The sequence below is a fragment of the Gracilinanus agilis genome, chromosome 2 (genome assembly GCF_016433145.1).
Source record: "Gracilinanus agilis isolate LMUSP501 chromosome 2, AgileGrace, whole genome shotgun sequence".
Lineage (NCBI taxonomy): Eukaryota > Metazoa > Chordata > Mammalia > Didelphimorphia > Didelphidae > Gracilinanus > Gracilinanus agilis.
Genome location: NC_058131.1, coordinates 18,538,821 through 18,551,116, shown reverse-complemented (window position 1 = coordinate 18,551,116; position 12,296 = coordinate 18,538,821). Strand labels below are relative to the sequence as shown.

The 12,296-nt window shown below is 46.4% G+C and overlaps 1 protein-coding gene across 1 annotated transcript in view; it reads right to left on the bottom strand.

The window, feature by feature from the left end:
• NKX2-6 (NK2 homeobox 6) overlaps nt 1–5,932 on the bottom strand; it is a 106,062-nt gene extending 100,130 nt beyond the window's left edge. Inside the window, exon 1 of the mRNA XM_044659261.1 lies at nt 5,905–5,932. Coding sequence (XP_044515196.1) covers nt 5,905–5,932 — 28 coding nt within the window. The remainder of the gene's footprint in view (nt 1–5,904) is intronic.
• Nucleotides 5,933–12,296: the final 6,364 nt, after the last annotated feature.

The following is a 12,296-nucleotide window of genomic DNA, read 5'->3' as shown; positions in this document are numbered from 1 at the left end:
TTTCCTTTCCTTTCCTTTCCTTTCCTTTCCTTTCCTTTCCTTTCCTTTCCTTTCCTTTCCTTTCCTTTCCTTTCCTTTCCTTTCCTTTCCTTCCCTTCCCTTCCCTTCCCTTCCCTTCCCTTTCCTTTCCTTCCCTTCCCTTCCCTTTTCCCTTCCCTTCTCCTTCCCTTTTCCCTTCTCTTCCCTTCCCTTCTTCCCTCACTCACTATGTGATAGTGATGATAGTGGTGGAGGATGCTTGTGATTGGTTTCCCATTACTTATGTCAGAAGACAGGGAGGTAGGAACATGGAGAAACAGGCTTAATAGTACATTGCTAGAGCAGCTGTGAAATTTTTTTTTTTTGAAAACAAGATGAAAATATACATTAGGAGCTATACTGTTTGTACTTATTGACCCAGAGATCTCATTACTAGGGTTAGGCCTTAAGAGCATTATTGAGAGGCCAAAAGCAGTGTTTGTATGAAAATACCCATGGAAGCTTTGTGTGTTATGATAAAACAACTGGAAACGACACAAATGCAATGAATTGGAGAAATGAATGAATGAATGTGTTGTGATATTTGATTGTAATGGATTGTATTATGGTAATGAGAGAACAAATATTGAAAATATAAAGAAAATAAGGGAAATAGGTGAAGAGATGAAAGGAGAAGAAAAGAGAATTAGAATAATACTTGCTATGATTACATTAAAAAAATAACAGCCACAAACTCAAGAGAAAAAGTATCCAAGTAAAACAAATCCAAAGGGAACTCCAAAGCAGAGGATGTTTGTATTAGCACACAGAGAGAATTTACATATTTTTGAACAAATTGTAAACAATGTGGGGTTCGTGGTCTCGTACATAATCTTTTTTATGCATTTATTTAGTTAAAATTTTTGTTGTTGGCAGTGATGATTATTAAGTATATGATAAAATGTTTTTAAAAGACAGGGAGGTGCTGGGTACTTCCCAGTGTGACACTAGCTGGATGAGTATGAGCCATGAAACTCCCATAGAATATAAGCTCTTTGAGGGTAGGGAAGCAGAGGGTAGACTTATTTTTGACTTTATATTCCCAGAGCCTAGCACAGTGCCTGGCCCTTAGTAGATATGCAATATTTAAGAACTATTTGTTGAGTGAAAGTTCTAGCATGGAAGGTTCTAGAAAAAAGACAGCAGGAAAGAAATAGGTCTTAGATAAGAGGAAAGGAGTTGAGTCTCTTGGTTAAAAGTAACCTGGCACAAGAGAGGCGGGGCCTCCTTCCATTAGCCAGCCTGTATTTTCTCAGTTCCTGGAACTATTATAGTATATTTGCAATCTGTTGGAAGTTTGTATTTTCCTTTGTTTTTTTTTTTCCATTTGTTCATTGTTGTCTTTTGCACTTGAAAAGGACCAAAATGACATTACAATGTACGATGTGTCCAACTATGGCTGATAGGACCGATGAGAGCTTGGAAAACTCTGGTCCCTGTCTGGCACAAAGAGGAAGTAGTTCATATGAGAGTTTGAAATGGAGATGTGTCTAAATTTCAAATAAAATGTAATGTGGCAAAATAGTATAAAAGGTCATGTCTTTTGAGTTGACTAAATTGGAGTCATGTGAAGATGGGATTAATTCTCCCCTGCCCACTTTTAGATTGAATCACCAGAAGAATCTACACCCCACTTTATACTTCTGGTGATTCAATCTAGACAACTTTTTTTTTAACCCCTTACCTTCTGTCTTGGAGTTAATACTGTGTATTGGTTCCAAGGCAGAAGAGTGGTAAGGGTGGACAATGGGGGTCAAGTGACTTGCCCAGGGTCACACAGCTGGGAAGTGTCTGAGGCCAGATTTGAACCCAGGACCTCCCATCTCTAGGCCTGGCTTTCAATCCACTGAGCCACCCAGCTGCCCCCTGGTGATTCAGTCTAAAAGTGGGCAGGGGAGAGTTAATCTCATCTTCATAGTCATCAGCTTTCTTATCTATCTCTTCTAGAGTTATCCAAGTCCAGTGACAAGACAAAAGTCCGGACCGGATCGTGGGTGATGGCCCAGGATGCAGTGGATGACCTTGGCATCTTCTAGGTCTGACCAAGCTCTAAGCTCTCCACAGCACCTACTTCATGGCACTTCATGGCCCGTTTCATTGCCTTCAAACTCTTCACATCCCCCTATTCCTCTGAGGGAAGTCTTCACATGCTTGGAGTACACACACCCCTAACTGATGGATGAGTATGAAGCCCGCTGGTTGCCCTCGACCTAGTTTATCCCACTGCTACTGCGGTTTGGCCATTGCATAAGCTGTAGCTCCCTGATGCCACAGGTGAGCGTTGGATGGCAGGTGGACACCAAAGACGGATAAGCAGCTCTGAATAGGTCTTGGCATCCCTCACACCAGAGGTATTAGTCCTCTCCGAGCACTCCCACACCCCTTTTTTCCAGAGTGAAAGGAGCAGAGCCAGGAGAACATTGTACACAGAGACTGATATACTGTGGTAAAATCAAATGTAATGGACTTCTCTACTAGCAGCAATGCAATGACCCAGGACGATTCTGAGGGATTTATGGAAAAGACGCTACCCACATTCAGAGGAAGGACTGCAGGAGAGGAAACACAGAAGAAAAACAACTGCTTGAACACATGGGTTGATGCAGACATGATTGGGATGTAGACCCGAAAGGACCACACCAATGCAACTATCGATGATATGGAAATAAGTCTTAATTGATGACACATGTTAAAACTATGGGGGGGGGGAGTTTGAGGGGGTGAAGGGGAAAGTAAAAATATGAATCATATAACTTTTTCACAAAGGTTCAGAGCCATTGGGCTAGTGGATAAGCAGAGCTATCAGCTCTGATCTCGTTTCTCCCTTTCCCATGAACCAGTCACCTTAGATCCAGGATCTAGAACTAGAAAGGACTTTAGAGAATGGGCATTCTAATTTTCTGAAATGACAGATGAAGAAACTGAGACCTGTATAGAGAGAATGGATTGCCCAAGATCACAAGGGCAGTAAGTAGCAGCATTAGGATTTGAACTCAGGTTCTCAAATTCCACATCAAATACTCTTTCCACTTTTGCCTTTTTAGTGCCTGTCCTTAGCCCAGTGCCCTGTTGGTTGGTTTTTACTACGTCCCACTACCTCCCCTTCTCAAGGCTAGCTAGCCTCGATATGATCCTGAACGAGACCCATTTTTTTTCTTTTGTTGTTGTCAGTGCTGTTCAACAACTGGCAAGTCATTTAATCTTTTAGAACCTCAGTTTTCCCATCTGTAAAATGAAAAGGTTGGATTTCCCAGTTCTTTCCAGGTCTAGATTTATGGCTTAGATTTAGAAAGGCAAGGAGAGATTCGTCATGTCATGCTGCTTGTGATGGGGGATCCTCAGCGCTTCTCAATTTGGTGGCTCTTTAGTAGACGTGAAAGGGAGACTTTCAAGTATTAAATGGGGGAGAGGAATTTAGGAGACAGACTGTGATAGGAGAACCAGGACAGTATCTACCTCTGCTAAGGGCCAGCTTTATGGCTCTGAACATGCCACTTTGGTCTTGATTTCCTCTTCAGTAAACTGAGGGAGGTGGGTTGGATGTTCTCTAAAGTTCCTCCTCGCTTGAAAATGCAGTGATTTTTTTAACCTAAAGAACTCCATTTGTCTCGGTGTTTAAACTGTTCTTCTGCTGCGCTGGTCTCTGGTCTGAAACTCTTGGAGGGAGCCACGGCTGAAAAGCCATTTAAAAAGAACAAGATGCCTCATGGGAAACCTGGATGTGGCGAGCCCCAGCCTCCCTTCCTTTGACTAGCCAGGCAGAAAGCGGGACGGCCTTGAACATGAGAAAATTCTAGCGGCTCTGAGGGTCAGGCTTGAGGCAGGTTAGAAGGAATTACTCAGAGAAGCCTGGAGGGGACCCCAGGCCAAGTGAGGGTGATGGACTCAGGCTCCTCTGGGAAGCAAAAGTCATGTTTTGCCTATAACCGCTGGTGTGTTTGTTCTTGGTTTGGGTGGCTGGGATTAGGCTGGCCTTGAAGAAAAGGGATGAAAACCGAGTAGGCCACAAAGCTGCCCTGATAATATAGTAATCCCTTCAATTTGCAGAACAGCCACTTTGCTTTTTCAAAGGGCCTTCCCACCCACTATCTCATTTTATCCTTCTAACCTCCCCTGATAGGACATGGTGAAGGGAATGGGAAAGAATGCTGGGCTTGGAATTTGGAGACCTCAGTTCTAGATCTGTCTCTGATATTTGATGGATATCAAATGACTTGAACAAGTCATTTTACTGCTTTGTAACTCAGTTTCCTCATTTGCAAGATGAAGAAGTTGTCCTTCTCCATTGAGGGCAGTGATGGCAAACCTTTTAGAGCTTGAGTGCCCAAATCGCACTCTCGGGCCACCTGTGAGCCAAGGGGAGGTGGGGGCCCTTACCCCAGACAGGGGAGGGGGAAATGCTTCCACTGGGCTGCTGAGCAGCCTGGCCCTGTGCCCCTCTGGTTTTCTAGTAAGGAACTGTGGAGAACTCTGTGCTGGGGCGAGGGTCCCGGCACGTGCCCACAGAGAGGGCTCTGACATGTGTGCCATTGGCTCGCCACCATGGATCTAGGGCTAAAGACCTCAGAATTCCAGTTTCCTCATCAATGAAATGGGGATGATGGTACCTGCCCTGCTGCCCTCGGGGGGTTCCTAGAATTCAGTGAGAAAGCCTCTGCTTGGTAAACCCTAAAGCTTTCCAAGGATGAAAGGGCTGATGGGAATCAACATTCCCAGTTGATGGATGGGGAAATGGACCCGGAGAGGGAAAGCCCCTGACCCAGAGTTACTCAGTGAGTCATTTGCAGAGCCGAGCCTGGCATCCGGTGCTCCAAACTCCTAGCGTAGGCTTTGGAACAGAGCCGTGGCCACCTTTCAGAGGAGGAGAGGAGCCTTCTGACCCCCTTCTTCTGGCTCGTACCCCTCCTGTGAAGTAAGAAGGACTGCCTCAGCCCCGCCACGTCTCTGGGGAAGAGCTAGGAGGGATGGACGGAAGGGAGGGGCAGAAGGCGTTGAGGGCCACATCTGGGAAAGCTTCCTCCTAATTAGGGCCATTTAAAAGTAAACGAGAGGAAACTTGGGTGGAATTATTAGAACTGGCTGAATTCCAGTCTTGTCTCTGTCTGGGTGACCCTGGATAAGTCACCTCTCCGTGCCCCGGGTGACTCGAGGACGTTACATCTTAGAGAAGATGCTGACTTCTGATGGAGAGACGTTGCTCTCTGCTCACAGCATCACAGGCCCTTAATGAGCAATAAGAACGAGGGACCTGGATGGGGCAGGTCCCCCCTTACCAGAGCTCTTCAAGCCAAGCATGGCTAAACCACTGTTTATTTATGAGCCCCCAGAAAGAAGGCTGCGCTTGGCCTCGAGGTCTTGGTTTCAGAGCCTGACTGGGCTCATTCAGTTCGAGAGAACTGTATTAAAAGTGCTGACTGCAGGGTGGCTAGGCCTGGAGAGGGGAGGTCCTGGGTTCAAATCTGGCTTCAGACACTTCCTAGCTGTGTGACCCTGGGCAGGTCACTTCACCGCCATGACCTAGCCTTCATCGCTCTTCTGCCTTGGAGCCAATACATGGTGTTGATTCTTTTTTTTGTTTGTTTTAAACCCTTAACTTCTGTGTGTATTGACTTATAGGTGGAAGAGTGGTAAGGGTTGGCAATGGGGGTCAAGTGACTTGCCCAGGGTCACCCAGCTGGGAAGTGGCTGAGGCCGGGTTTGAACCTAGGACCTCCTGACTTTAGGTCTGACTCTCCATCCACTGAGCCACCCAGCTGCCTCTATGGTGGTGATTCTAAGACAGAAGGTCAGGGTTTAAACACTGCCCCTGGGCCAGGTGCCGGGTGCAAGAGGTGTGACTCCAAGGAAAGGTGAATGGCTTGACCGTCTCTTAAGGAATTAGCTCACCGTCTAACAGGGGAGATAACAGGCACATCATCACGTTCAAACAGGGTAAGTGGAGCCGATCCCCGGGGTCCAGCGCTAGAATGGAGAGGCTGACCGGAGAGGCGGGGCTTCTAGCAGGGCTGGGAGGCAGCCAGGAGCCATCGATGGGGCAGGGCCGGCAGCGTGCCCGCAGGCGGTGGCCGCAGAGTCTGCTGTGAGGAGCAGCCACGAGGCGGGGGGCACCGGGTGCTGCTGTGGAAGCCGGAAGAAGGCAGTGAAGCCGGAGGGGGGACAAGCGAGGAAGAGCTCTCGAGGCCAGGCGGGGGCTTTGTCTGATGCTGGGAGGGGCGCCGGTGCCTCGCTGTGCCTCTGGCAGCCCCCTCCCAGCGCCATGGCGGTGCTCCCCGCTGTGCAGACGAGGACCCGCACAGGGTGGGGCACTGTCAGAGGAGAGCCGGGCGGCTGCCTCCAGAGGATGAACCCCAAACCCTCAGAACACCGTCCAAAGGGCTTCCCGGCCAAGGAGTGGCGGCTCCGGCCCTTTCCCGCAGCGGTTGTTCCTCTCTGGATGGCCGCAGCAGCGTCCGAGGAAGCAGAGATGGCCCCGAGATTGGGGGGGAGCCCAGGGGCCTTGCTGAGGCCCAGCTGCATTTCGAGGGATTAGGGGCGCCTTCCTGCCTTTTCCTGCTTCGGTGACCGGGCCAGGGTCTCGAGAGGCACCGAGGCCAGGAAAGGAAGCAGGTGGAGAGCACGTGGGCCAGAGGAAGCTCCTCTGGCGGCTCAGCCTAGCTGGGGTGAGGGGGGAGGAGGCAGGTTGTTCCCTTCCTGGGGCGTCACGGACGGAACTACGGAGATGTCAGGCCTCGGGGAGGGGACCCGGACTGGGCCGCTATTGCAGTTTGCTAAAGGCAGCTCCGGGGCCCCAACGCGGGAGACCGAAAAGCACGGAAAATGCCTCAAACCCATCCGGAGTGAGCTCGAGTTATACCTGGAAAGGGACCGAGCATCGTGCGAGCACCGCGTGCCCTTCCAGAGGCCCCTCAGCCGCCTCCTGGCCGGGGAGAGCCCCAAGGGCTCCCTCTGGGCCTCAGTTTCCTCATTTATAATATTTACGGGCCGAGCAACAGCTTGACAACGATAGAAGTGGTTAGCCTTTATCTAAGCACCGTATCTGGCCCAGAGGCGAGCCCTGATAAATGTTTATTTAATCGAGTACAGCATTCTGAAAGTGGGGAGCGGGGAGACAGAGGCAGAGGCAGAGAGGCCGAGAGAGAGGGAGAGACACAGAGAGAGGCAGAGAGAGACAGAGAAGCAGAGAGAACCAGTCAGAGAGAGAGACAGAGAGAAAGAGACACAGAGAGACAGAGATAGAGAGGGACAGAGACAGAGAAGCAGAGAGAGACAGTCAGAGAGAGAGAGACAGAGATAAAGAGACAGAGAGGCAGAGAGAGACAGAGACAGAAAAAGAGAGAGAGAAAGAGAGAGGAGAGAGAGGTAGAGAGGTAGAAAGAGAAAGAGGGAGAGACAAAAAGATACAGAGAGAGACAGAGAGATGGAAAGAGAAAGAGGGACAGACACAGAGATACAGAGAGACAGAAATAAAGAGAGACAAAGAGACAGAGAGAGAGGCAGAGAGACAGAGACAAAGACAGACAGAGAGAAAGAGACAGAGACACAGAGACACAGAGACACAGAGAGAAGCAGAGACAGAGACACAGAGATACAGAGCTAGAGAGAGAGAGGCAGAGAGAGACAGAGAGAAAGACAGAGAGAAAGAGACCCAGAGAGACAGAGACAGAGAAGTAGACAGAGACAGAGAGAGCCAGACATATAGACAGAGAAAGAGAGAGACAGAGAGAGAGGCAGAGAGACAGAGACAGAGAAGAGACAGAGAGCCGAATTCCTTTCCTTAGAGAAACCTAGATTCAGGTTCTACCTCTGTCACGTATCGGCTGTGACTCTCGGTATGACACTTTCCCTCTAGTGACCCAAGAAAACTAGAAATGGCAAAGCAGATACTTTAGATACTTATTGATAGTGGTCAAGGGAATTTCCACACTGGAAGTTACCAGGGAAATCAAGGTCTAGTTCGACCCACACCAAGTCCCCAAGTCTCCTTTCTGCAGGTCCCTGAGTGTGTGCCAACACATATGCATGTACATAAGCCCTTCAGGCTCCTAAAGTACTTTGCACATTTCTTTTTTGGTCCCTGTGAGTCAGGCACTGCTGGGGTTATTGTTCCCATTTTGTAAATGGGGAAACTGAGGCTGAAGTTAAAAGAGCTGCTAGAGTAGTTGGGAAGGCAAAGCCAGAGCTCCTGGGCTTTCAGTCCTTTCTCCATACCATCACGTGGCTTCTCTGAGAAAGAGAAGTCTGGACTTCCCGGGGCTTTATTAATCCGGGGCTCAGGCCCCCCCCCACCCCCGGCAGGCCTATTGAGAGATCGCACAGGGGCCGTGAATTGGAAGGGGAAAGTGACATCTTTCTTTTCACAAACGTTGAACTGAAACTTTGGATTTCCTTCCATTGCGAATGTAGGCAGCAAAGCCCAGTAGTGTTAGCAGGATCTGGGACTCCGTGCTCTGTGAGCCACCGAAATCACAGCGATTTTCGTATTGTCTTACAGCCGTAGCTGACATCTCTAAATATCCTGTATGTTCATTATGCTTCAAAATGAGTTATTATCGATAATACGTACATTTAGAAAACAAAGTTAGTTCATATAAAATTTATAAATATTTGGATAAGGGCAGCCAGATAGCTGAATGGAAAGAGAGCCAGATCTGGCCTCAGACATGTCCCAGCTGGGTGACCCTGGGCAAGTCACTTGACCCCCATGGCCTAGCCCTGACCGCTCTTCTGCCTTGGAGCCGATACACAGTATTGATTCTGAGACAGATGGTGAGGGCTTAAAAAATAATTTGGGTAACTGTGTGTCACTAGAACTGATTTCTTTTACAATCTTATTCATTTTATTTAATGTGTTTAAAAAGAAAAGCATTCTGGGTAAGGAACCAAAGGCTTTACCGATTAACCCCAAAACTGCTAAGAATCCTTGGACCAAGTGAAGTGTTGCCGGCCCCTCGGCCACCAACTTTCTCGTGACTGTTTGATCAAGTGACCACAGAATTTGAGCTGAACAGAACTCTACTAGTCACCTAGTTAAACTCTCCCATTTTACAGATTAGGAAACCAAGATGCAGTGATTAGAAGTATTTTGTCTGCACTTGCTAGGAGGTGACCCACCTGATTCAAATCCAGTATCACGGGTAAACTGAGGTCTATCACTGTCAAAATACAGCATTGAAGCAATTATTTTTAATTGCAAATTAAGTGTATAGGAAAAAATAAATATATGCTATACATATACATGTATATGTCTATGGAATAGATATATGAATATATATGTATAGTATATGTATACATTTATGTAAATATATTCATGTTATATAGGTACACAAACATATGAGGATTTGGTGAATTATGTCTTTTTTAGAGGCAGTTGGGTGATATAATGAGTGGATAGAATATTAGACCAGGAGTCAGAAAAGCTAAATTTGAGTTCAAATCTAGCCTCAGAAACATAGTAGATGTATGACCTTGGGCAAGTCATTTAACCTCTGTTTGCCTCAATTTCCTAATCTCTAAAATGGGAATGATAATTCTCCCTTATGGTTTCAATCTAGAGCTGTAGTGGGCTGGTTTTACAGATGGGGTAAGTTGGAGCATGGGAGACCTTAGCCAGAGCTTATTTCTGAAGGTCAAAGAAGAATTACAGAATGATATAACTGAAGTGCTGCAAGGCAAATATCTCTTCTACCTTCCTTCCAGTCCAACACTTACCTCAATAAATCTGCGACACCCCCAATAATTGCTTGTACTAATATGGTTACAGTGGAGAGTCGTGCCTTTGTATGAAGTGTGTAATTAGAATCTGTTACCCTAAAAACTATGATCCCCAGCAAAAGTATGATTCCCAGCAAAACTACAATTCCCATCACCCTACTCACTTCCTGTCATTACATGCTGATGTAGACAGGATATAAATTGGGTGTAGTTTGGTCTCTCTCTCTCTCTCTCTCTCTCTCTTTCCTTCCTGTCGAGGCTTTGGTGGGGCGGGGATTTTTGAGCAGGTAGAAAACTTAGTCACGTGGTTCTGTTTTGTCAGATAATAACCTTTACAAAAATAATACTTGAAGTATTGGACATTAATTTAAATCCTACAGAAGAGGATGTGAGTTTAAATCCTACTTCAGATACTTATTAACTTCTTCAGAAAGGAGGATTTGAGCTGATACTCGAAGGAAATCAGAGAATCCAAGAGGGAGAGGTGAGGATGAAGGGCATCCTGGACATGATGGACAGTTGGAGAACGGCCATCCATTGGGAGATAGAGGTCGAGGATTAGGAAGTTAGACCAACATCTCTGGGTCATAAAAACACCTAGAAGGGAATAAAGTCCAAGAAAGTTGGAAATGTTGTAATAGGCCAGATTCTGAAGGGCTTTGAATATCAAACAGGAATTTTTGTTGATCCTAGAAGTGATAAGGAGCCACTGGAGTTTATTGAGTAGTGATGGTAAGGTGGGGAAGGGGAGTGACAGCCCCAGTTCTATGCTTTAGGAAAATCAATTGACAGGAAGCTAGGGAGCTCAGTGGATAGAGAGCCAGGCCTAGAGATGGGAGGTCCTGGGTTCAGATCTGGCTTCAGACACTTCCTGGATGTGTGAGTCACTTAACCTTCATTGTCTAGGCTTCATTGCTCTTCTGTCTTGGAATCAATTCACAATATTGATTTTAAGATGGAAGGTAAGGGTTTTAATTTTTAAAAAATCAGCTGAGTGGAGGGCAAATTAGAGAAGGGAAAAGCCTAGAGTGAGGGAGACTAATGAGGATATTATTGTTAAGAGTCCAGGAGAAAGACGATGAGGGTCTGCACTAGGAGAGTGGAAAGAGAGACAACCACTAGAATTATTGCAAAAGCAGAAGTGATGAGGTTTGACAATATGTGGAGTGGATGTAATAAAGGAGATGAGGATTTCACTGAAGTGCTTAGGGCGACTAGGAAGACAGTGGGGCTCTTTTTCCCTTTCTATCTTCAGAACTTGTGTTTGAGAGCTTCCTATTTCTCTGCTGTGAGTTTTCCATATTATTGTACATGAGCTCCCCTACCTTTCCTTTCACCACCTGCCTTCTGGATGCCCTGGAGGCATCTCATATCTAATAGTCAGGGACAACTAGATGGCACAGTGGATAGCATGCCAGGTCTGAAGATGGGAACACCAAGGTTCAATTCTTTCCTTAGATAGGTCCTAGCTGTGTGACCCCGGGCAAGTAATTTAACCCCAATTGCCTAGCCCTTACCATATTCTGTCTCAGAACTGACCCTAAGACAGAAGGTAAGGGTTATTAAAAAACAAACTTCCCCCACTTAAACCTTAATATAGTCAAAGCTGTACTCATTATCTGCCCCCCCCCAACCTTTCCAGTTTGCAATCCCACTGTCATCCTAATTGCTTACCCCATATATCCAAACAGTCACCAAGTCCCACAGATTCTCTCTTCAGAACACCTGTCATAGAATTCCTATGGGAAAATACTATCCTAGCCTCTCCCTGTAGGCAATTCAGGCTGATTTTTCCTTAAAAGGTATTGAGACATTATTCAAAAATTGGTTTGCCCAGGGAACTAAAAGATAACCATTAGTATCAATTCCTCGTACAGATGATTACCAGGGCTACTCTGAGGCTGACCTCATAGGTAACAGTAAATAATTTAGGCAAGACACCTTAGCTAAATCAATGTGAAGGGTCCTTAAGGCCTATCCTTGTTGAGTGGCTTCTTCTACTACTACGTGAAAGCAAATGTCTTTTCATTTACTATTAAATGACTTACTTGGGCCTCATTTTGTTCCAGGGTTGAACCTCAGCTACTAGGACTTGTCTGAATCAGGGTAGCCCAGAACAGTTGGCATATTCTTGAAGGATGGGGCCATCATGATGAGTTATTTGAAGTAGGATTTGGACAGAAGAGAGGAAAGTGATCCCAGAATGGCCTTCACATTTCTGGTGGCAATTTTGAGGGTGCCTCTAGAAATGGTGAGGCCCACACCCTTCTAAGAGATTGTCATTCAATAAGAAGAGAATGATGTGAGCATGCTTAAGAACTGTATGTGAAAGGCAATTGTGGTAAACTGTGTCTCAAGCCCTTAGCCTTGTTGGGCCTTCCTGTCTACCATTAAGCTGCTTTCAAGTTCTAGTGGGGAATATCTTATGAATTTGATTTACCTCCCAAACAGTCAGGAAAGATTGATTTTCTTTGAAGGGGGTGGAGTAGAGAATAGGGAAAGAAATTCTTCCCTTTATTAGAAAAGGAGAAATTCAGGAGAACTAGGTTAGTCCAGCCCTTGACCGG